Raw genomic sequence first — 22347 nt, forward strand, 5'->3', positions numbered from 1 at the left:
GATGCTTTATCTGTGTCAAGGGAAAAGCCAGGGGCAAGGTCAGGAGCCGCTTACCTGGGCTTCCATAAACAGGAGGCGGCAGCTCTGTCTTCTCGGAGCTCGGGCTGTAAGCCTCCCCTGGGAGGTACCCCGGGTAGCTGAGTCCCGATCCGTCTTTAAGGACAAGAGAGACCCAGCAGGAGAGGAGGTGTCTCTCCTGGGCCGGGCCAGGAAGGAGCAACTCAAAGCATCCAGATGGTCACTGAACCGACAGCTGACCTTGTGACCCTCCCTACTCTGGGCCCAGCCTGACCGAGACCCAGAAGGGCCCTGTCTTGTGACTAAGTCCTGTTGGGTTGTTGTTGTCGTTGCCGTTTTGAACAACTAAACTCCTAACTCCAGTTTTCAGAGTATCTCTTTCATTTAGAGCAAGGGAGGGTATATGGGGCAGGTATTTTCTCCAGCCCTCCCTGTTTTTTGCCACATTTTTTTTAGGGCAAGACCCTTGGTGGCTTTGTCTAGCCTTCCACTGAAGGCCCTGAAATACAGGTCTCTGGGCCCCTCAAGGCTGAGCATTTGTGGGCCGTGGCTTTTCCATAGATTCTTGACCCACCCTGACTCTTGCCACCATTATGGCTCCTTCTCACGTGGGGCGCAGCGGGGTCCCGGCACCCCAGCAAAGAGCTGCTGGAGGAGATCTGACCCAGTTGGGGGGTGCGGGGGGGCGGGTGAGCTGGCCTCTGTCACCAGACCTGGGGGACGCGGGAGGGCTTCAGACGCTTTAAATCTCCAGCTGATGTCTGGAGATCAATTAGAGATAATGGCTTTGGGTGGACGCAAGGAAGCATGGCCAAGATTTTCCTGGTTATGATCGTGTTTACCTCATTAGCAGCCTTAGCAGCCTTTTTTTTTTTTTTTTTTTGAGGGTGGGATGGCACCGTGTTGCACTGTGAATTTGTGCTGGCTGCTTTGTTCCACTCAGGGTGACCAGGCGTGGATGCCGGGCAGCCGGCAGCTCCCCCCGGCTCCACTCAGATGGAGGAGACAGAGGCCCACGGCTTCTGCTCACAGCCCACCAGACCCTTGTCCTCCCTGTGACCCTGTGTTTGTATATTTGTAAAATTTTTTCTTCCTTCCTTCATTAAAAAAATCATTGAAGTTCCTACTATGTTCTGGACACTGTTCTGAGTGTGGAAGATACAGCAGTGAAAGAGACAGATAAGGAGCCTACTCTCAGGGAACTCTCAGGCTGTAGCGATGATAAACAAGTCAGTAAGAAAAAATATGCAAAAGTGAGAAGTTTGGGGCAGAGAATTCAAATAGGGACAGTTGATAGACTGCACCTCTGGGTGAGAAGGCCTCTCTCAAGAGGTGGCAGTCCAAGCCCAGAATGATAAGAGGGAGCCAGACCTGTGGCAATGAAGGAGAAAAGGCCTTGCAGGTGGAGGAGTCAGCAGGTGCAAAGGCCCTGGGGAGGCACAGCACGGGGGCCAGGACAGAGGGAGTAAGGCAGAGACAGGCTTGTGATAAGCTTGAGCAGTCTGTAGAAGAACTCTCTCGGGGCCTGCCAGCTGGATTCAAAGTTTGTTGTGTGCAGTGTGAAACCTCATGCTGCGTTTTCCTCCAGCAGAGGAGAGCAGGGGCTTAACTGGGATGACAGTGAGCAGAGACAAGCAGCCAGGGGAGAGTACAGGGACTCTGGTTCTAGGTATGGCCCTGCTCCTGAACAGCTATCTAGCTTTCACTTCTCTATGCTGCAGCTTCCCTGTTACTGAAACAGCAGGTTCTGGCCAGACTTCAGTGGTTTCCAAAGTTTGCTTTTTGACAGAGGAACCCCTTTCTTCAAGGAAATCCTTCTGGGGAGGAAGCCCAGCATCTCAAGGGTCAGCAGTAGGCAGGCATGTCGCTGGCAAAGCTGGCAAAGGGCCCCAGAGCTCTGCCCGCCTTCCCCTCCTGTGCCCAGGCAGCAGCCCCTCCACCCTTCCTAGGACCCCAGTAACAGGGCCTGGATAGCCCTGAGCTTTGGGCTGGAGTGCTAAAGACAGGCAGAAGGGCTCAGCCCAGCAGGATCACAAGCAGCCTGGCCTCAGGCCAGCACTCCTTTCTTTCCTGTAGTTTCCTCCCCGGTAGAAATGAGTAACAGAGCCCATGCCTTGCTATCCCCATGGTTGTTTTAAGGCGTGGATCTTTGGAATGGCTCTAAGTGCCTCAAGAGAAAAATAGCACAGAAACAGAAGATACTTTTTAACTGGTGCACTGCTGTGGCTCAGGAAGCGTCTGGGCACGACCGTGCAGTAGCCTGGGCAGCTTTCCCCCCTGCGGAGTTCATGAGGAAGGGGAATAAGTGCTCTGCCTTCTCCCAGGCACCACGCACAGACATAGCCCCCTTCCTTCGTCTTCTTAAGGAGTTGACATTCTAGAGAAAAGGCCATGTAGGAGTGGGGTCCTTGCTGTCCAGTCCATCCGCATCCTCATGCAGGAATCCCGTGAGTCAGTCAGGGATGCTTCTGACTGCAAGACAAAAACTCAGCTGACTGTTTAGCCAAACGTGACGTTGTTTCTCTCCTGCAACAAGAGGGGTGGAGGAGCCATTGTTGGTGTGAACGTCTACGGTGTCGTTGATGCCTCTGTGATGTTGCGGACCTTTTCCTCATGTTTGCAAGTTGGCTGCAACCATCTTGTCCACATTCAAGGTGAGAGGAAGATGGGCAGGGGTGGTGTACGCTCAGTCCAGCAAAGCAAAAGCTTTCCCAGAAAATTGCCAATAGACTTTTGTTGACATCGCATTGGCCAGGGTCCCATGGCTACCCCCCAGCTGCAAGGGAGGCTGAGAGAGAAAGAATTTTGTTTTCCCACCCTCTCTAGTTGAGGAAGGGAAGGGAGAAATGGTGAGTTTGGGTAGCAGGTAAATCAGTCCAAAGTATCCCCCATGGCCTGGGTGCCATCAACTGAGCTTGACACTGCCCTTGGGTATTAAGATGCCAAAGGACTGGGCAGGAGAAAAGAGTAATAGGGAAGGAAACAGAGGAGAAGCAGGGAGGAAGGAGGAGGGAAGGAACGGTTGTTGAAGGCCTTCTGTGTGCCCGGTGCCCCACATGTCTGGGGAAACTGAGGCTCAGCCTCAGAGAGCTTAGGTGACTTGTCCAAAGTCATAGAGCTAGTGTGAGAGAGAGCCCTGTTCCTTCTGACATTAATCTGTTATTTCCCAAGGGAAGGGGAAGGAGGAGAGAAAGGAAAAAGAAGGTGATAGTGAGCTAGGGACAGGCCAAGGCCCCCAGCGGCACCAGCACCATCGGCTTCATGGGGGCAGGCCCACATCTCCTTAGCTCAGCACCACAGTCCTGGCACCTGGGCGGGACCCAGCACACAGTAGGCGCTCAGTGTTCCGAACTACTTTATCTTTCACGCTGTCATCGACATGATGGTAACTAAGGTTCACGCAAGTGTTCCGCGCTGGGCGCCAGCCACGCCCCCTGCAGGCGGCTCTGCATTTAAGCCTCACAGCAGCCTTCAGAGAGAGTCCCTGTCGTCCCCCAGCTCAGAGATGAGAAAACCAAGACTCAGAGAGGTTAGGTTGCCTGCCTGAGGTCACATCGAGGAAGGGCCTGAATGCAAACAGAACACAGCCCAGTCACCTGCTCCCCTGCTCTACCCCCACCCTGGTGCTGCCCCCCAGGCACATGGCTCTAGCCATCAGAAAGGCCTCCTTGCCTTGTCTGCCCCACACACATCCCCAGCTGTGGACTCCGTCACGGAGGGGTTTAGGGTGAAAACGGGAAGTGCTACCCACCCCTTTCTCTTGACAACCTGTCCCTACCTCCCAGCATGGCTTCCCTGGAGCAGCACCAGGTGGCTGCCGTGTCTTACAGATTGCAGGGGGGCCCTCGCCCCTCCTCCAGTCGCCTGTTGAAGAGCCAGCAAGACTTTCATCCCTGAGAACTCCCCCGGCCCAGCTTCCCACAGCCCGGGTGTGCCACCACTACCCATTCTCTGCTGGTGGACGCTGGGCTAGTTTCCAGGCGGGGGCTACTGTGAATAGTGTTCCGTGACCATGCTAGTACGTGTGCTTTAGGGCCCATCCATACTCGTTTGGTCATGTGCATACCTGGGAGTGCAAGTGCTAGGTTGCGCGCTGGTCTTGGCTTTTTGGCTGAGCCTCTCCAAAGGCACTAGGAAAGAAGGAAGAGAGAAGAGGTGAGGTGCATGCTCTGTGGGAGTGGCAAAGTGTGGCCTGTGTCACCCATGGTGTGCTTAATCCAGAGCTCCGTTGCAGAACTCAGCACTGTACTGGGCAAAGGGCAGGACGGGGTCCCGAGTGATGCAGTGATGAGTTCTTATGGTGTGCACAATGCTGCCAGGGACTCTGCCGCCTAAGAGCCTGTCTCAGCCCTGAGAGTCCCTGCTCGAGTTGGGGAAATGAGGTAGAAAGCAGGAGACGGGAAGTACCACAAGCACAGGAGGTGACAGAGGAATAGCAGCGACCTGCCACAGGAGCCAGCCAGGTGGCCTGCGAGATTGGCGCTCTGGCTTCAGAGGGGTCCAGATTTGGCAGGGGTGGAGGGTGTCTTTGTTAATGGCCTAAAACATCTTCCTACTGAGCGAACACCCATGCATTCTGCAATGCCCACCTTAAATGTCACCTCTTCAGTGCAGCACTCCAGGATCCACTCTGTCCCTCTCACATGCTAGGCACTTGCTTCCCAGCAGGTCCCACAACTGTCAAGTACCAACTGAATGTATATCCTGTGACCAGAAACCCTGTGGTCATTTATTTAGTCTCTCTCTCTCTCCTGCTGGCCTGCAGGCTCCGAGTAGGCAGACCTGTATCCTATTGTTCATTGCTGGGTCACCCATATTTACCGTGGCATCTGGCATGAGGTAGGGGGTCCATACATATTTGTGGAAAGACATGTGCCTGAGAGCATGCATGATCAAAGGAATGGAGGGGGTCACACATGGGTGATTGGGGCACAGAAGATAGTGAGTCTGTGTGACGCAGAGGTTGCAGCTGGGAACAGAAGGATATGAGGCCAGCAGGGCTGTGAAAGGCCTCGAACACCAGGCCAGAGAGCTGCAACTTGATTCTGCCAGCAGCTGGGAGCCATTGAAGGTTTTGGAGTAGGAGAGTGAAACGAACAGAGATTAACTGATGACACTTTGAAGCTGAAAAGGAGATTGTTGAAATTATACTTTTTACCTCTTGTGGTTGTTAGGAAAGTGTATTTCCACAAGTCAGGCTCTTTTAGTTATATCTGTAATGGGAAATTTATCTAAATAGAGAAGGAATGAGGAAGCAGTATTGGACAGTTTCTCCTAGATTTCAGCAAAGGTGTCAAACTGACTATGAGGTTGCAGCCAGCTGTGTAAAAATCAGCAAACGCAAAGAATAAATAGTTAAGCCAAGGTACTACCCAACCCACAGATCAAGTATTTTGAATTCAGGCATGTGTGAAGCCCTTGGTGCTTCCATCCATGTTCCTCTTTCCTGCTGAAATGCCCTCCCTACTTGCCACCTGTCACACTCCTCCTGCTTTCTTTGGTTCAGAGTAGATGTCACCTCTTCCAGGGACGCCCTACCCCAAGCCTCTCCTTTCTCCATGATTGTCTGCACCTAGAGCACCTCTCTGCTATGGCCTGGGTTTAATTGGACAGTTCATGGAGGGTAGAGGTGACTGTTAGCCCTACCAGGTATTAAAATATATTCTAGAGTTATAATATTGGGACAGGAATACATCAATAAAATAGAATAGACAATTCCAAAAATAATGGGAAATCAGCATGATAGAATGTTGGTATTTTCTAATCCGTGGATAAAGATGAATTATTTAAAAGATGGCATGGAGAGGGCACCTGGGGGGTTCAGTCAGTTGAGCGTTGGACTCTTGGTTTCCCCTTGGGTTGTGATCTCAGGGTTGTGATCTTGGGGTTGTGGGATTGAGGCCCTGTGGGGCTCGACGCTCAGTGGGGAGTCTGCTTGAGTCTCTCCCTCTGCCCCTGCCCCCACTCACTTGTGCTGTCTCTCTAAAATAAATAGATAAGGGGCGCCTGGGTGGCTCAGTTGGTTAAGCGTCTGCCTTTGGCTCAGGTCATGATCCCAGAGTCCTGGGATGGAGTCCCCTGTCAGGCTTCTTGCTCGGCAGAGAGTCTGCTCCTCTCTCTGCCCCTCCTCCCACTCATTTTCTCAATCTCTCTCTCTTTTTCTCAAGTAAATAAATAAAATCTTAAAAATAAAGTAAAATAAATACAAACTAGATCTTTACCTCACTACTTATATGGAGATAAATGGGCATAGAGCTTACTTAAAAAAAAAGATTTACGTATAATGAAGCTATAATTGCTCTACAAGAAAATATGGGTGAATTACTTTTATAATCTTTGAGTGGAATAAAACCTTTGTTTTGGGGCGCCTGGGTCACTCAGTCGTTGGGCATCTGCCTTCAGCTCAGGTCATGATCCCCGGGTCCTGGGATGGAGCCCCGTATCGGTCTCCCTGCTCAGCGGGAGGCCTGCTTCTCCCTCTCCCACTCGCCTTGCTTGTGTTCCCTCTCTCGCTGTGTCTCTCTCTGTCAAATAAATAAAATCTTCACACACACACACACAAAAACCTTTATTTTGACCTGAAATGCTTCAGCCCTAACAGAAAAAAATTGAGGGTCTAAAAATGTAAAATTTCCATATGGCAAAAAAAAAATCCCATCATAAATAAAATAAAAAGACAGCAAAAGGACAACATACTTACAAAATATATGACAAAAGATTAAATTTCCTTCATGAAAAAAAAGTCCACCAACTCAAATAGAGAAATGGGCCAAGAATATGAACAAGTTGTTCTAACAAATGCAAGTGACCAATAGACACATGATACACATAAATATAATGCTCACACTCCCAAATGAAGAGAAGCAAAGGAAAATAAGATATACCATTTTTCACCTCTTAGATTGACAAAGACAAAAGAGCTTGCTAATCCTAAGCATTGACAAGCATGTCATAAGATGGGAACTGCCACACATTGCTGTGGCTGAGTAAACTGGTGCAGGATTTGTGGAGGGGGATGGCCATCATTGTGAAAACCCAGAATCTTGATAATGATGATAAAAGCTGCCATTTACCAAGTACTCCGTCTGGGGAGGAGATCAAGCTGCATTTTATGGCCTCACCTCAGAAGTCATACACTCTCATTTCTGCAGTATCTCATTGCTTCCACAGCCCTATTCATTGTGACAGGGCACTGGGGTGTGATACCAGGAGGTGAGGATCACAGGGAGCCATCTTAGAGGCTGACCACCACAGTGTCCAGTTTCAAAGGGGAACTTTTTAATGTTTTTTGAGAGAGAGAGAGAGATCTTGCGCATGCAAGCAAAGGGGTGGGGTGGAGGGGCAGAGGGAGAGAGAGAGAATTTCAAGCAACTCCATGCTCAGCACAGAGCCTGACGTGGGGCTTGATCTCACCACCCTGAGATCATGACCTGAACCGAAATCAAGGGCTGGATGCTCAACCCGCTGAGCCACCCAGGTGCCCCTCAAAGGGGAACTTTCAGTGTCAAATACTACATTAAGCACACTATCTTATTATCTACTTTGCAGATCAGGAAACTGAGGCTTCGAGAGATTTAAGTGTGGTGCCTAAGGTCACTTGTCTAGTCTCAGAGTCAGAATTTGAACTGGTCCCATTTGGCTGGACACTATTCAACCTCCTCACTGGTGTCCCTGCTGCCACTCTCACTTCCTTATAATCTCATCTCCTCTGGTCTAAAGGCATAATTCAGATTGCATCATTTCCTCACTCTTAGGATAAAATCCACACACCTTACAGTTGCGTACATGGCCATGCATGCTTGGTCCTGAATACCCTCTCACCCTCCCCCGCACCCCGGCCAATCTCGCCCTGGCCACACTAGTCACCTTTACGTTCCTCAAACATGCCAGTCCCTTCCCAGCTCAGGACCCTGGCACCAGCTCTTGCCTCTGCCTGGAAGACTGCACCCCCAGGTCTTCACCCAGTTGTCAACTTCAGCCACACATTCAGGCTTACTCCTGAGAGGGCCCTTCCCTGACCACTCAGCCCAGAGCCCATCCCTGTCTCCACCCTCAACCCCTGTCTCCACTCCACCCCCCACCCCTTCCTGGGCCTCTCCACCCCATCTCCACCTTACTCCTTGTTTCTAGGATCCAAGCAAGATTCGAACTTTGCATCTAGTTGTTATTTCTCTTTAGTCTCATGATTTAGAACAGCCGAATAAGTAACAATGAATCTTTTGAAGAGTCAGGACAGTTGTGTTGTGGAGAGTCTCTCTTTCTGGATTTCTTGTCTGGTTGTCTCTTCATGATCAGATTCAGGTTAAGCATTTTGAGGGGGGAACACAACATGGGTAATTGCATCTCATCAGGAGGTGAGCACATTATGTCAGGTGGCCCCACTTTGGGGGCAACTGAATTTGATCACATGGTTGGAGGGTGTCTGCCAGTCTCTCCATTGTGCAGGTACCTGTTCCCTTCTGTCATTAGTAAGTAATTTATAGGGATAAATGGGTTTTTAAATGCTTTGAGATGCTTGAACAGTATCCTCTCTGCTCAGGCTAAGATCCTGCTATTCCTAATAATAACAAACTCCTGGTTCCCTTGGCCAGATCCCCACTTGTGGAGTATGCTCATTTCATATAGAAATCTGCTTGGAGGGGTTTGCTGCTTAAGAAGCTCTCTAGAGCAAATGCCCTGCCAATTGTCCATTTACAAAAACACCCACAGTTTGCAGGGCCTGACACAAAGGGGACACAAGGGCAGTACTGCCCTCTTAAGCAGATGGGAGCAGCCTTCTCTGCCCTAGTCTCCCACCAGACTGGGGCCGAAAGAAGGGACACATCATTGGGAGAATTAGTGGTCAAGAAACTAGGTCATGCCATTCCTTGTTGGGACCTGTGCTGTGGCCACTTTAAGGATAGAGGGAGTTGTCCAAAGGCACAAGGACACTGAAAGCAACCGGCACAAGGTTACTCAAGGAGTGGCAGCTCCTGCAGGACTAAGGATCTGGGAGATTTCTGCAGGCTTCAGCACACAGGAAAACTCACCTAATTTTCAGTGCTGCTAAACAGCCAGGTTTCTCTAGGGTTCCCAACTGCTTTCTGTGGGCTGAGTGGGGCTGAGGCTGTTTTATCTCAGTGATGGTAAATGAGTTCACATTTCATGCCTAGAGAAAATCACTGCTCTGCTCTCCCAGGCAGTACTAGCTCTCTTTTATTAGTCAGAGAAGAGGTGGGTTATCTGGGTTCAATTCCACCTTTGAACTTCAGTTGGATTTGGCTTTATATTTCAAGCCCAAATGTCCACCACTGCTGTGAGATAGTGACTCAGGCCAGGAGAAGTCAAAGGTCTCTAGAAATGTGTTGGGAAGAGATGGGAAATCCGGGGCCTGAATTATTTCATTTTCAGAGTGAGGAAGGGCATTTCCTGTGCTGGAAACTCCCACATCTCCCTGGATGAACTGAAGAGTCACAGCCACTAATTAAAATTCTAAAAATCGTAACTGGGCACCAACATGTGTGGATGTGGACATGTGTGATGCAGCCTCTGAACCGTCCCCCGCCACAGAGGATGAGAAGTAAAGATCTATTAGAGAAAACTGGGAAGGGTGCATTGATTTGAAAACACATTCGATTTCATGGATAAAAGGTGCTAATGAATAACGTGCTTAGACCCTCTTTTAAAAAGAGAGTTAAGTTCTATATTGACAGAAAAACCTTTAGCGTGTGTGGAAGGAAGTCTGCTCTGCATGCCTTTAATTTGATGTGTTGCCATCTTTTCATTTTTCTTATGGGTGAATACTGAGCTCTGAACCTGTAGTGTTGTACTTCCAACTCACACCTGTAGAGGGAGCCTTGTTTACCTCGGATTGTTCACAATGCACAGCTTTCAGTGAAAGAAAGAAAAAGGCTTTTGGAGAAAAAAAGTTGGAGGGTTAAAGGCAGTCTGTTTCAAAATTGCAAACAATCGAGATGGCTCTCTTGTTTTTTCTTCTTTGCTGGTTCCACTGTGAATGAGTTGTAGCGTAAAGTCAGGAGAAATTGCCCTTCTTTTTCGGATGCGACTAGAGGGACTAGGAGGTGGGATCGTTGTTGGTATTTTTGTTTTGTTTTGTTTTGTATTTTACCATTTCCTCACAGAATTCCACGAGGGCAGCTCCTCATCCTTGTTAAAGCATAGGCTTTTTCTGAAGGCAGATCCGTTGTAACAGAGGTTGTGAATCTGAGGAGGGGGACATCTGCCCTTGACCCATCTTCTCTGCTGGGGTCTAATTGTGCTGTTTGGGGACGAGCGAGTTATGTTTTAGCCTGAGTCTGAGGTTGCTTGCAGGTTCAGTGTCCCCCACCCCCCACCCCGCGGCGCCCCACGCGGTCTTCTCCTGCACCCCAGGCGGACGAGGTCTGTCTGTGTGCGGGAGGACGGCGTCTCGGATCCGCACGGGTCTTCCCTCTCCTGCGGTGCTGTGTCTCCGCGGACAGTACGCGCCCAGGTCTGGGATGGACCAGCATTCTTGATGTTATCCTATTACTTTACAACTGGAGCTAGCGCGCCGTAAGGAGCCGGTTCCCCGTGGTCTAGAGGAGCACAATGACCGGCGGGAGGAGTGGGGTGGCGGGGGGTGGGGAGGGAGCAGAGAGAGAGAGTCCGCGGCGAGCGCTCGGGATCGCTGAAATGTTTGGGTCGGACAGGTGAACGCATCCTGAAGTCACAGGCGCCCGCGGGGGAGGGAGAAGGGGAGCTTGGGAGGGTGTAAACTAAGTGGTGGGAAAGAGACAAAGGAAGAGTGAAAAGGCGAGATGGTACGGAATATCGGGAGGGGGAAGGGAGAGGAGGGGGCAGAGGGTGGGCAGCGCACCGAGGGGACCGAGCTTGAACTTGATCAAGAAAAGGGGGGCCCTGAGATGGGGGGGCGGCAGAGAGCCAGCCACGTGCCTGGCTTTCCCAGACCAGGGTCTCGCGGAGACCGCCCGGGGACCCAGCCGCCCCGCCCAGCGAGGACCCGCGTCCCCGGGGAACCAGGAGACGCGAGGAGGTCCAGGGCTGCCCGAAGGCCCCAGGGCGCCGAGAGTTCCTAATGGTGTCTGAGTCACTTTCTTTGGGCCAAGTCTCTCCTCTCCTGGCCTGAACGCGGAGAGCCGGCGGGCCGGGTGCCCCCCAACCCCCACCCTCAGACCCGAAGATTGCGGCCTCCAGGAGCGAGGGGCGGGCACAGACCCCACCGCCTTCTTTCCTGGGCTCAGCCCCGGGCAAGAATCTTCTTCGAAGCGCTTCCCCCTTAAGAGCGCTCTCCCCCCCCCAGAGCGCACGGCAGCGCGTCCAGTGCGCCCTCATCCCTCCCCCACTACCTGGCCCAGCACCCCCTCCTTCCACCTCCTCTCCCCCCTCCCCGCCCCCCGGCCTCTCCCTCCTTTCTCCTCTCTGGGTGCCTCCTTTTCCTCTCTCTCCCCCTCCCCCCGTGCCCACTCCTCCCTCTCGTCAGCCCCTCCACCTCCTCCTCCTGCTGCTCCTCCTACTCCCCCAGCGTGCGCCCTCCCTGCGCTCCCCTCCCCCCGGCCCCCGCCCCGTGCCCGGTCCCGCCCCCCCTCCCCCGCCTTCCCGTGCCCGGTGCCCCCCCTCCCCCTCCCTCCCTCCCGGCCGCGGCGCCGCCGCCGCTGCCGCCGCCGCTCGCCTGGGCCCTCCCCCTGGCCACCCCCGCCCCCGGGCCGGGCAGTGACGCGCCGCGGCGGTGCCAGCCCCTCTCCCCGGGCGGCCGCGGCAGCAGCAGCAGCAGCAGCAGCTGGAGCCGTGGGGCTGTCACTGCCGCCCGCCCCGCTCACTCGCCGAGCCCGACCGCCCGTCTCCGCCTCGCCTCCCGCCCAGGTACGGAGTCCGGCCCGGATCCCCGCGATCGGGCCGTTTCCGGGCCCCCGGCCGCCGCCCCCCTCCTGCCGCCGGCCGTTGAGCTGCGGTTGGGGGGTGGGGGGGCTGGGGGGTTCTGGGGAGGGGACGGGGGGGAGCTTCCTGCGCTGGGGCTGAGGAGGGGGGCGCAGGGAAGCGGCTGCGCCCTGGGCGGAGTGAGCTGGGGCGGGGGGCGGGTGAGTGTGACCGAGTGTGGGGGGGGCGGGCAGAGGAGATGCACTCTGGGGGCTGTGGAGTGCCCGAGAGGTGTGCCTGGCCGCGAGTGCCGGGGGGCCGCTGGGAGCACCCCACTCCCGGGCCGTGCGCGCCGCCGGTCCTGGGGGGCGGTGATTGTGTGCGCCGCGCCGCGGTATTGTGCGGCGGCCACACCGTTTGCAGCGGGCTCGGCACCGCGTCCCGGGGAGGAAGGCGTTCGCAGGCGGCGGGGTGGGGGCCGGGCTCGGGTTGCCGCCACCGCGGCCGCGGCGAGAGGGGAAGTAGACTGTGTTTGGGGATCTGAGGACGGGAAGCGTTGAGTGGCTGGGAGGGGCTCCCAGCCTCGGCGCGGGGAGTTGAGACGAGGTTTGCAGAGTTGAGCCCACTTTGGCAGGCCCCTGTCCCTCCCCGGAGGGGACCGGTGGCCCTTCTCAGGTGTACCAACGGAGCGGAAGCCGGGGGCGTCGGCAGCCCCAGGCGAAGGGGCATTGCTTAATGAAGGGGACGCGTGGGGCGGGGGCAGCTGGCCGGGGTGAGGGCGCGCGTCCGGGTTAAGTTGGATTTACACCTCCGCCGGCCGCTATCCGCTCTCCACCTAGCCCTCCTGGGCGGGACACTTTCTCGTGGGGCCCGGGGGAGGAGGGTGCAATCCACATTTTTTTATTCCAGCTGCTAGAATTCAGAAGTGACCGCCCACCTCCCCCCACCCCCAACCTGGAGCAGCGTTTGCCAGAGTCCAGTCGCCCCTACTGGGCCGCGCTTCCTGGGGGAAGTTCTCATTAAGCCTGACTAATTAGCATTATTCCTGGAGAAAGGTTAAGGTTAGACCGTCCTTTTCCTTACCAGGAGGCCCACCCCCCTCCTCCCCATTCCCTTCTCCCTTCCCCCTCCCCAAGAGCACAAAAGCACAAAAAGAAAGTGTGAAGAGGCGCAGATCAATGGAGAAGCCACAAACCCATTAATTCAAATGGAACCTTTTTCCCCCCTCTAAAACATTGATTTTTCTTTCTGTCTGCTCTGAGGGGAGATTAATAACCTCTTGATTTCACCTGAAATGGTGTTTGGACTCTGTGATTTCCTCCTCTTTCTGAGAAGGATTGTGGCTTGAAATAGATTCTCCCTTGAGATAAAGCCCTACTTATCCCAGAATCAGCTGGAAACCCCAGCCTGGGGCCCCCAGCCTACCAGGTGGGGGTTGTGGGGAGAGGTGTGTGGGGCTCTCACAGCTCCTCTGGGGAGAACCATCTGTGTGACAGGACTAGGGGTGCTGTCTTGCCCCCTGCTTCTGGGCTGTAGGTTGGTCTGGGGGAAAGACCCATGGATGGCCCCAGCCCCAGTGGCAGTTTAGTCCTTACATAGTAAATTACCCCTTCATTGGAAAACCATTAGGACCTAAATGTGTCTTTAAATAATATCAAGCTCCTGTCTAATCCCAGTTCAAGCTGGGCTTGTTTTATAGAGTAGGTTTTAAGATAGCCCCTCCTCCCACACCCACTGTACCATGGCTGGGTGATGGGACCCCATTCAGCACCCGCCTGCAGAATAGCAGGAGCGGAGTACCCCCAGAGCTTTCCTTCCAGCTAGGGAGGTGGGTTTGGGGGAACTTCTGTGGCCTCAGCCACCCTGGGCCCCTGTGGAGCCTGGCCACCCCGAGTTGCTCAAGAACTTTTTTGTCTTGTCTGGGTCCTTTTCTTGGAAGGAAACTCCTGCAGGGGATTAGCTCAGAGTGGTTCCTCTCCAGCCCTCCTTTTGGCTGGAAGAACCCCGTCTGCTGCAGCTCATCTCTCCACCCACCCTCTTAAAGAGACCCCTGTTAATGCCAGGGCCTGGGGTGTCAGTGAGGCCCTCATGGTGAGGAGTGCTGGGAAAACAGCCAGTTGCCTTTGCCTAGGAAACAAAAGCCCGTTTTACACTCGATACACTCGTAGGAAGGTGTTGAAAATGCTCACTCCCAGCATTCAGGCGTTCATGACAGCAAGGACAACAGAGCATCCCCATATATATGTGCGTTTCTGACAGACCCTATGTGTGTGAGAGAGCGCACCTAAAAGGTGGTGGGTGATTGGCTGTCTCAGCCCTCCCCACTTCACATTTCCCAGAAGGGCCTGTATGACTTACGACTAGTGAGCAGAGGAGGTGTGTTAGCAGGAAGGAGTAGAATTGTGCAGGGAGTGTCCCTGGAAGGCTGGCCTCCTCCCCTGGTGGCCAGGTGGGCTCGGAGTGTAGCAAGAAGTGGCTGCCTTGGGACCCCACAGCTCCCAGGAGCTGTGGCTCAGACCACCCTAAGATTTCATTTGTGCAATCCCTTCACTACAGGGATTTGAACCTTTGTTGCTTTAAATCCTGGGGGTTTTTCGTCTTCCATTAATAAGCCATCTGATGAACTGAAGTGGTTAAGTTGGGGTCAAATGTGGTTCAGTACCTTCTTGGCATGCTCAGAAGGCTGTGTGTGTAATGCTCGCTGACATGGAGACAAGGGGAAGAATTGCCTCGTACTGAAGAATTTCCAGGGCCTGGAAGGAGCCTGCAGGTGTTCCAGAAGGAGGTGCTCACTTTCTGCATCTTGGTGCCTGCCTACTTGGGGTAGAACTAGTGCCGGGGCAGCTGTCCTAGCCTGGTCTTTCTGGCAAGAGCTTTGGCCTCTCATCCAACAGACTGCAGGGGTGAGACAGAGGGGTCTGTCTCCTGCCTGGCCCAGAAACACCTCCAGCACATCCCTGTCCTCCCCCCACCCCCTTCCCTGAAACACACACCCGGGGCTCCTGGTCAGGGCTTATGGCTTACAATTGCACTAAATTCTCAGCAAATCCTCCTCCTTTATTTATTTATTTTTTTTCCCCCTCAAAGCAAGTGGTAGAGATAGAGTTACAGCTCAGAGGAAAGGCCTGGAAAATGTTGTGTGAGGCACGCCCCAGGATCCCTGTCCTGGAGGATGCAAATGGCTCAACTTCAGAGGCACCAGGAACCTAGTTCCCAAGAAATTGACCCCAGTTGTAAAATAATCAGGTTACTGATAGCACCTGTTCCTAGTTACCCGCCATGGATACAGGCTCGTTTCCACCATTTCCCCTCTGCTCTCCCACTTTCTCCTCCTCCTAGGCTGGGCAGCGGTTGGTGCTAGTTTGCCTGCGAAGGAGGAAGGGCCACAGAACCTGGGTGGAGAGAAACTGAACCTGCCCGTGAATTTTGGACTGCAGATAAGAGCAGGGAGGGTTTGGTCGGTCCCTCTCCTTCTACCCAGAGTCAGGGCTCCCAGACTGGGGTGTGTCCCAGCGGCTGGCTGGGTGCTGCCCGCCTGCTCCCCACACGTTCTTGAGTTCCCTCTTCAGGAAGGCCGTTGTCACTGTCACCTTGAGGCCCACAATGGCTCAGGCCCTTTGGTGCCGAATGATGGACTTTTACCAACAGGTGCAAGGCCGTAGGCTTCAAGGTGTCTGAGGGCAGAGGTAAGAGGAGCGACTGTCTGGTCACTCACGGGGAGCCTGGGGAGAGGGGGCCCAGAAGTACTGGATTGGATCTACTCTTGTATTTTCTGATGAAAACGTCACTGAAGTTTGTTTACAGAAAGAGAAATTAGTAGACCAAATTCCCTTGAGCGTCCAGGAGAGAAAAGCAAGAGGTGCCTGACTCGCGACCTCTGGCTGAGCAGGGAGAGCACCCTAGGTCAGTGCAGGGGCCTGAGACCCTGCCACCGCTCCCAGACCTGCGCCCGGCTGCCTTCCGCACACCCCCCTGCCCCGGACTCGAGCGCACCGCCCGCTCGAGCTGCTGATGGGCTCGGGACCATGTGTGCTGGTAATTGCCTGTGTAATTAGCCCGCTCCCCGGGCCTTGGCCCCGTGTGAGTGGGTGAAGTTTCAGTCTGCCCTCTGCATCTGGGGGCTGCGCTGTCGCAGGCAGGGCGCAGAGGGGGTCTGGGCACGCCTCTCTCCCAAGACAGCCCCGAAAGTCAGAGTTGTGGCAGCTGTGTAAGTCCAACCGGGACTTACTCGTTTTCTGCTTTTAAGTCAGGTTGACCACACTTGATTTCTCATAAAAAATGGCGGTAGCAGTAGTGTCCAAATGTGAAATAGAACCTCTGCCTTCCGAGCCGGGATTCATGGAGCAGGACCCCGGGGTCCGGGAGAAGACGCTCTGGGGCAAGCTCGAGAGTCCGCAGGTACCGTGGGCGGGGGTCCACAGCCCCCGTCTCTCGGCACTTACGGGCAGGTCCGAATTTCTCACTGGTGTCTCTCCCTAGATAACAAGGTCCTAGAGGAAAGGAGGCTTAGTCATCTATGTCCCCAGCACAACACGAGCCCACAGTAGATGCTCAGTAAATGTGTGTCGCCTCGTTGAAGAGAGCTCGTGTGGGAGTGTGTGTAAATACAGCTTCGTCTCCCGTGCGTTTCCTTTGGGTCTCATCCTGAGACACTTGTCGTTAAGGAGTCTGGTTCTCTCAATGGAAGGGCGGAGGTGTGGTGGCCATGCCAAGGGGGCTCTGGGCGCAGGCTGCCTGCAGCTCACTGGACTAGCTGTGGTGCCCTTGGGCGGCCGGGGCAGGTCTCCGAGGGGCAGGTACCAGGTCCCGGGATAGGCCTGACGTGGGTGCCTGCCTTTTTGGGTTTTTTGCTGTTGTTTTTTTATGGAGTGGTTGTGAGGAAATCTCCTAAAACCCTTGCCCCAGAGGCCCTTGTGGGTGGGCGCTGGGTGTTCTTCATTATCGGGTGATTGGGAAGTCAGTGTGAAATGTAGCTCACCTCTTCCTAACTGGACTTGTCCGGGTGGGGGACGGTTAAGCGATCGGAGTCGGAGAAACCCTAGGCTCTGCGGGGGTGGCTGGCGGGGCAGCAGGGAGACCCTGCAGGGCTGCTCGCTGCCGCCCGCCCGCCGCAGGATCCAGGGCTCATCTGGTCTCCGTCCAGGAGCTGTGTGCAGTGGGACCGAGTCCTTACTTGTCAAACTCCGGCCACATCCGCATTCAACACCAGCATCATGCCAGGCACTTCAGCCAGTTCTCCGCGTCTCGCAGGCCTCGTGGGGGTCCAGGGAACCGCCAGCCTCGTCCCCACCCTCGGAAGGACTTGCGATTCTCCGGGGAAAGACGGGGCAAAGCCCCACCGCGTGCCGACGCGCCGCAGCTGAGGGGGGCGTGCCTAAGTGCAGGGGCCGCGGGTGCCGGCGGACAGGCGGTGTGAGAACGACTGATGGACACCGAGCCGGAGCCGGTGGGTGAGACAGGTGTGTGCTCAGAACTTGGGTTGTGGAGTGCCACGGTAGGGTGGGTACTGCAGGTGAGGGGGACAGCGGGAGCGGAGACTAGCCGGCAGGAAGGAGGGCGTGTCTGGGCCTTCAGGATCCAACACCTCTGGCTCCGCCACTTGTAAGCTCATGACCTTGGGCAAGCGCCTTAACCCCTCGGAGCCTCAGTTTCTCATCCGTGCAATGGGGCTGATAACTACATCTACCTGGTGGGCCTGCGGGGAGGATGAAACGAGAGGGCCAAGGGGAGCACTTGGCACCTGGTGCACTTTGGCGGCTGTGAATGTTTTCAACTTGGCGGAGGGCAGAGTGCGGGCACCCTGAGCGCGGCACCCAGCAGTTCTGCCTTTTCCCTGCTCCACCGTGAGGACGCTGTGTGTTCAGGGGAACAGTCCACAAGCCTTTCTCTGCGCTGCAGACAGCCCCGCCCGGGGTGATGGGCCGGGGACACTCCTGTGTGGCTCCGCTGCCCCCAGACTAGCCCCCTGGCCACAGTGGCCTCCTGGCTGCTCCTCAGACAGCCCTGTCCCCCACCCCCCGCACATGCTGGTGCCCGGAAGGCTCCCTGCGTAGACCCCCACATGGCAACCTTCCTCACTTCCCGTGGGCTTCCGCTCAGGTGTTTCCTCACCAGCGAGGCCCTCTCCGGCCACCTGACAGCTCAGCCCTGCAGGCCCCTCTCCCACCTCCTCTGGAGCTCTCCTCACCACGATGGTGATGTGTTTATCTGCTCACTGTCCCTCCCCTCCCCTGCTGGACGGTGAGTGCCAGGAGGGCCAGGACTCTGTCTTACCCACCACACAATTTCCCAGCGCCTAGAAAGGTGCTTGGCTCATAGTAGGTGTTCAGTAAATACTTGCTGACTGAATGCGTGAAGCGCTTTGAGTAGGTGGTGCTTCCGGATGCTAATAGATTCAGTCTTTTAAGTCCTAAGTGTTTCAACAACACCCCAGAGCCAGGAGAGGGCCTTCCTACCTCAGGTCAGGTCCTGAGCACAGCGTGCCCTGGGCAGCCAGGAAGGAGCAAGGTGCCCAGGCAAGGATGCCGCGGTTCCCGGCTCCCGGAGCCTGGATGGGCTCTATGCCTCCAAGAGTCCTCTCTCCTGCCAGTCTCCCCTCTCCCTCTTAGGTTCCATCCTGGGGGTACAGGGGAGGGTTTTGTTGTCCCTTTGTGCCGTTTGTGCAGAGAGAGCCTCTTGAACACGCGTGTCCCCCCGGGGGTGAGAACATAGTCTGGGTGAATGTGAGTGAGCGTGTTTTCGCCCGAGGAAGACTGGGCGGATGTGCTTGTGCATACGGAGCAGGGCAGCCTGTAGGAGGGAGGCAGAGTGTGGGGGTGGGAGAGGGCACAGGAGGACACATGGTCTCTGTCCCCTGAGGCTCCGGGTATGCCTCGTGGGGACCCCCGAGCTGGGCAGAGCTGGCGCGGCGGCCCAGCTCGCGAGCTCCAGATCCAGCCGCAGAGGGTGCACACTCGCTGCACAGAAGCTGTAAATTCCAGGAAACTCCCTGCCAGCCCAGCGGGGTGGGGGAGGGGTGGAGGATAATCCACACTGGTTCCCTAGCACTTGGAGAACAGATGTGTCTGCCTCAGGGACAGCCTCCGAAGAAAAGTTCCAACCAAAGTGTGTTTGCTCATTATAAAAGAGTTGTCTGTGAGGGGGGCCCTGGAGGGGAGGCTTTTTTTTTGGGGGGGGGATGTGGGGGGGCTCTGCCAGAGGTCCTTACTGGGGGCCCCACAGATGCCATTGTATCTTGCTAGAGGGGAGAGGGGAGGGGGCGAAGCCAGCCCGGGGTGTGGGAGCTGCTGGGTCATCTTTCTTGCATTTTGCAGCCAGCTCCCAAACACAGTTGCTTGCAGCTCCTGAAAGAGGCCGGGCCAAGTAGGAGGTGGGGTCCCTTCCCACTGGAGGGCTGGATTGAAGGGGCCCCGCCCTGGGGGTTCCCAGATGACTGGCCAGGGGCTCACTGAAGCCAGCCAGGGGAGAGGAGGCAGGCGTGGTCCTCTCCAGCAGGCCCTCCGGCTGTTTGGAAGGCCCTGGCGGCCCCCTAGGTCCTTGAGCCAAACCCCCTTTTGCGGTCTGATTCGAACCCTCCTCGCCTGCCCCACCCCCTTCCTTCTCTGCACTTCTGGGGCTGGCCTTTTCAGCCCTGGAAGCTGCCCAAGAGCATATCTTTGAAGCCCAGCAAAGGTTAGGAAGGAGGAAGACAGAAATGTCCTCTGGATTGGGGGAGTGGGAGAAAGGAATTCCATGCATGCTCCACGGGAGCCGGAGTTGGGGCTGCAGGCCTAGTGGGGGCGACGGCTTGGCCTCGCAGCGCGCGGGCAGGTCCTGCTACCCCCTTCTGGCCGCCAGGCCCTGTGCACAGTGAGCCGTCTTCTCTGGGCTGTGGGCAGGGAGAGGGGAGCTGTGGCCCTTGTTTACGGCGCTTGTCTCAACCTTGGCTCACAAGGGTACGAGCCAGGCCCTGCTATCCGCCCTTACAGGATGCAAGACCTCATAATTGTCTTCAATTACAGACCTCGCCGGCCCTCAGCCCTGGCTTCCGACAGGAACCAGAGCCCGAACCACTTCCATGGGGGGCAAGGGGAGCAACCCAGCCCCTACTGCAAGGCTTGGGGGCTCCCGGTGGCCTTTGGGCACTTCCAAATGCCCACAGGACCCGGGGTTCACCGAAACTGCTGCCTCGGGGCTCTGGAGAGCCTGTGCCTGTTGAACATCCACCTTCTTTGTCCCCGATCAGGATGAAACTTCTGTGAGCAGTGAAGATTTTGATATGAACGACTCCACATGGATGTCAGCTGACCCACACCTGGCCTCCAGCCTGAGTCCCAGCCAGGACGAGAGGATGCGGAGCCCTCAGAACCTCCACAGCCAAGAGGACGGTGAGTGTCCCTTGATGGCCGGCGGGGGAGGGGCTGCGCCCGCTGCCAGGGGGCCCGTGGAATCTGGGCTGGGGCCTCTGGGGGTGGCCCAGGTCCAGGCTTCCAGCTGCCCCTGGTGTCCTGGGTGTCTCCGCCAGTGCCCCAGCCCCTGGTGCCCAGGGGGAGCAAGTCCTCCGGGAGGGAAATGGATAGAGCCCTCGGGGGCCGGCAGCCGATGGGGTGTCGTGTCTGTTTGCGCTGATGCTCGCGGGCTGATGGGATATGGATGTCGAAGTCACCGCAGTTCAGGTCTGGGGAGGTCATTCGCCGGTGTGCCTGACCCGGAACGGTCCAGCTGCCCGGCCACGAAAGCAAGAGCTGGGCTTCTGTAGCTCGACATGCAGCTCAACATGAGGCTGTAGGACAGGGTCCCTGCCCGTCACCTGTGAGCCAGCAGTCAGTGCGCTTGTCCACTGTGTGTCCCCAGCCTCTTAGGATGAGAAGCGGCCCGGCTGAGGAGCTGCCCGAGCACTGGCTCCCCGCCGCCCTCCAGGACCAGCCAGGCAGCCTCCTCCGGCCTCAGAACAGACGCTTTCTCCTCGGGATGGGAGAGTTGGGAGTCCGAAGTCAGGTCCCAGGGGTCCACTCTGGAGCGCCTCTTTGGAGCCCCGGGCGGCTGGGGCTCTGGGGGCACCAGCGCCTGTGTCAGCTACACGCAGTTGTGGGCGTGGGGTGGCACCCGTGGTCACGGTCTCTGGTGGGGCTCTGTCTGGTTTCCGGGGAGGTGATTGGGGGTGGGGGACGAGCCCAGGGCTGAGCCTCAGAGATGTGGGGTGTAGAGCTGGCAATTAGGAGGGGTCAAAGTTCGGGGCCGGGAATGCGGGAGGGAAGTGCAGGGTTAAAAAGGGGTGTAATGTTAACTCTGCGAAACGGGTTAGCCTTAAAGAGTAAATAAGGGGTAGGAGCCTTGCAGTTTGGGTCAAAGTTCGTCTCCATGGCAGAACCTGCGCCTGCTTCCCGACTGCCCTCACGGGGCCTGAATCCGGCTTTGTCTGGGAGGAGACCCAGCCTGGAGGCAGCTGGGGAAGCTGGGCCAGGGGCTGGGGAGCCCAGAGGGTGGTTTTGCCAGGAGTGGGGTACAAGGCTGCTGGGAAAGAAAAGACTTTTGTGCCCTGACACCTCGTGAGGTCAGCACGATCCCCTCGTGCTGTGAGCCTCCCCACCAGAGCCTCCCAGACCAATACCACCTCCCAGTATTCCCACGGGGTGGGGGCAGCCACATGCTGCTGGGGGCTCCAGGGCTGGGAAGTGCCCAGCAGCTGACCTCCCTCCTCATCTGAGCTGATCAAAGGCCACACCCAAAGGCCACACCAAAGACCAAGCCAGCAGAGCTCAGCCAAGGGCATAGGGTTATACCTTCCCAAGAAGGATCCAGAACATTTTTTTTAAAAACCTGAGTAGTAGGACTGAATGGCGGCCATATTCCTTCAACTCATTCTTGAAAAATTCTTCTGTGATTGTTGCTCAAAACCACCCTTTGGGAGTCTGATCTCTGTTGGAGACACTTCCCAGGGAGATTTGGTGCTTTGGGTGGTGGTGGGCGGGGGTCTCCAGGATCAGGTAACAGAAAGGAGTGTTTCTGTCGGGGTCACGGCTTCCTCAGCATCAGTTGCCCAGCTGCCTGGGGCTTGGTTGATCATGAAGATGAAGTGGAGAGAAGCAGAGAGACTGGTGGGGTCAGCGCATCCTGTGGCCGGTCCTAGGGGAGCCTACCTGGGTGTCATCATGCACAGCCCCCTGCCCCTCCTGTCACCCCAGGCCCTCCTGGTACCGGGGCTGAGGCAGACTGGCCTGCTGACAATACGAGGGTGTTTATCAGGGTGGGCAGCCAGAGCTGGAGACAGGGAGGATGGTGTTGACTGTGATACCATCAATTTAATTATTTAATCAGAGGCTGTGTCTGGAGGCTATGGGCTGATGTGCTGGCCAGAGGCGGACCTAGACCCAGTACAGGGGGTCACAGGCCTTGAGAAGGCCCAGCTGTCCGCCCGGTCTGCTGCCCCTTCTGATTCTAAATCTGTTGGTGACCGCTGTGTTTCTCCAGAGCAGTGGGTTCCCGTAGGGTTTTGGCTGGGTCCAGACCTGGCCT

General features: G+C 55.9%; 1 protein-coding gene across 5 annotated transcripts in view; it reads left to right on the forward strand.

Annotated features, from left to right (window-relative positions):
- Positions 1-22347, forward strand: part of NOL4L (nucleolar protein 4 like) — a 126216-nt gene that overhangs the window by 79171 nt on the left and 24698 nt on the right. For 2 of the 5 annotated variants that reach the window (XR_004917682.2, XM_036093264.2), the window contains exon 5: positions 20078-20219. Coding sequence is in view for 4 of the 5 variants with exons in the window: in XM_036093264.2 (XP_035949157.1) it covers positions 20078-20219 (142 nt within the window). In the remaining variant the exon portion in view is untranslated. Of the gene's footprint in view, positions 1-11718; positions 11860-19454; positions 19525-19676; positions 19702-20077; positions 20220-22347 lie in introns of those variants that run through there. The other 3 variants (XM_036093267.2, XM_036093268.2, XM_036093270.2) reach the window with 3 other exon arrangements.

Source organism: Halichoerus grypus, chromosome 10 (assembly GCF_964656455.1).
Source record: "Halichoerus grypus chromosome 10, mHalGry1.hap1.1, whole genome shotgun sequence".
NCBI classification, from domain to species: Eukaryota; Metazoa; Chordata; class Mammalia; order Carnivora; family Phocidae; genus Halichoerus; species Halichoerus grypus.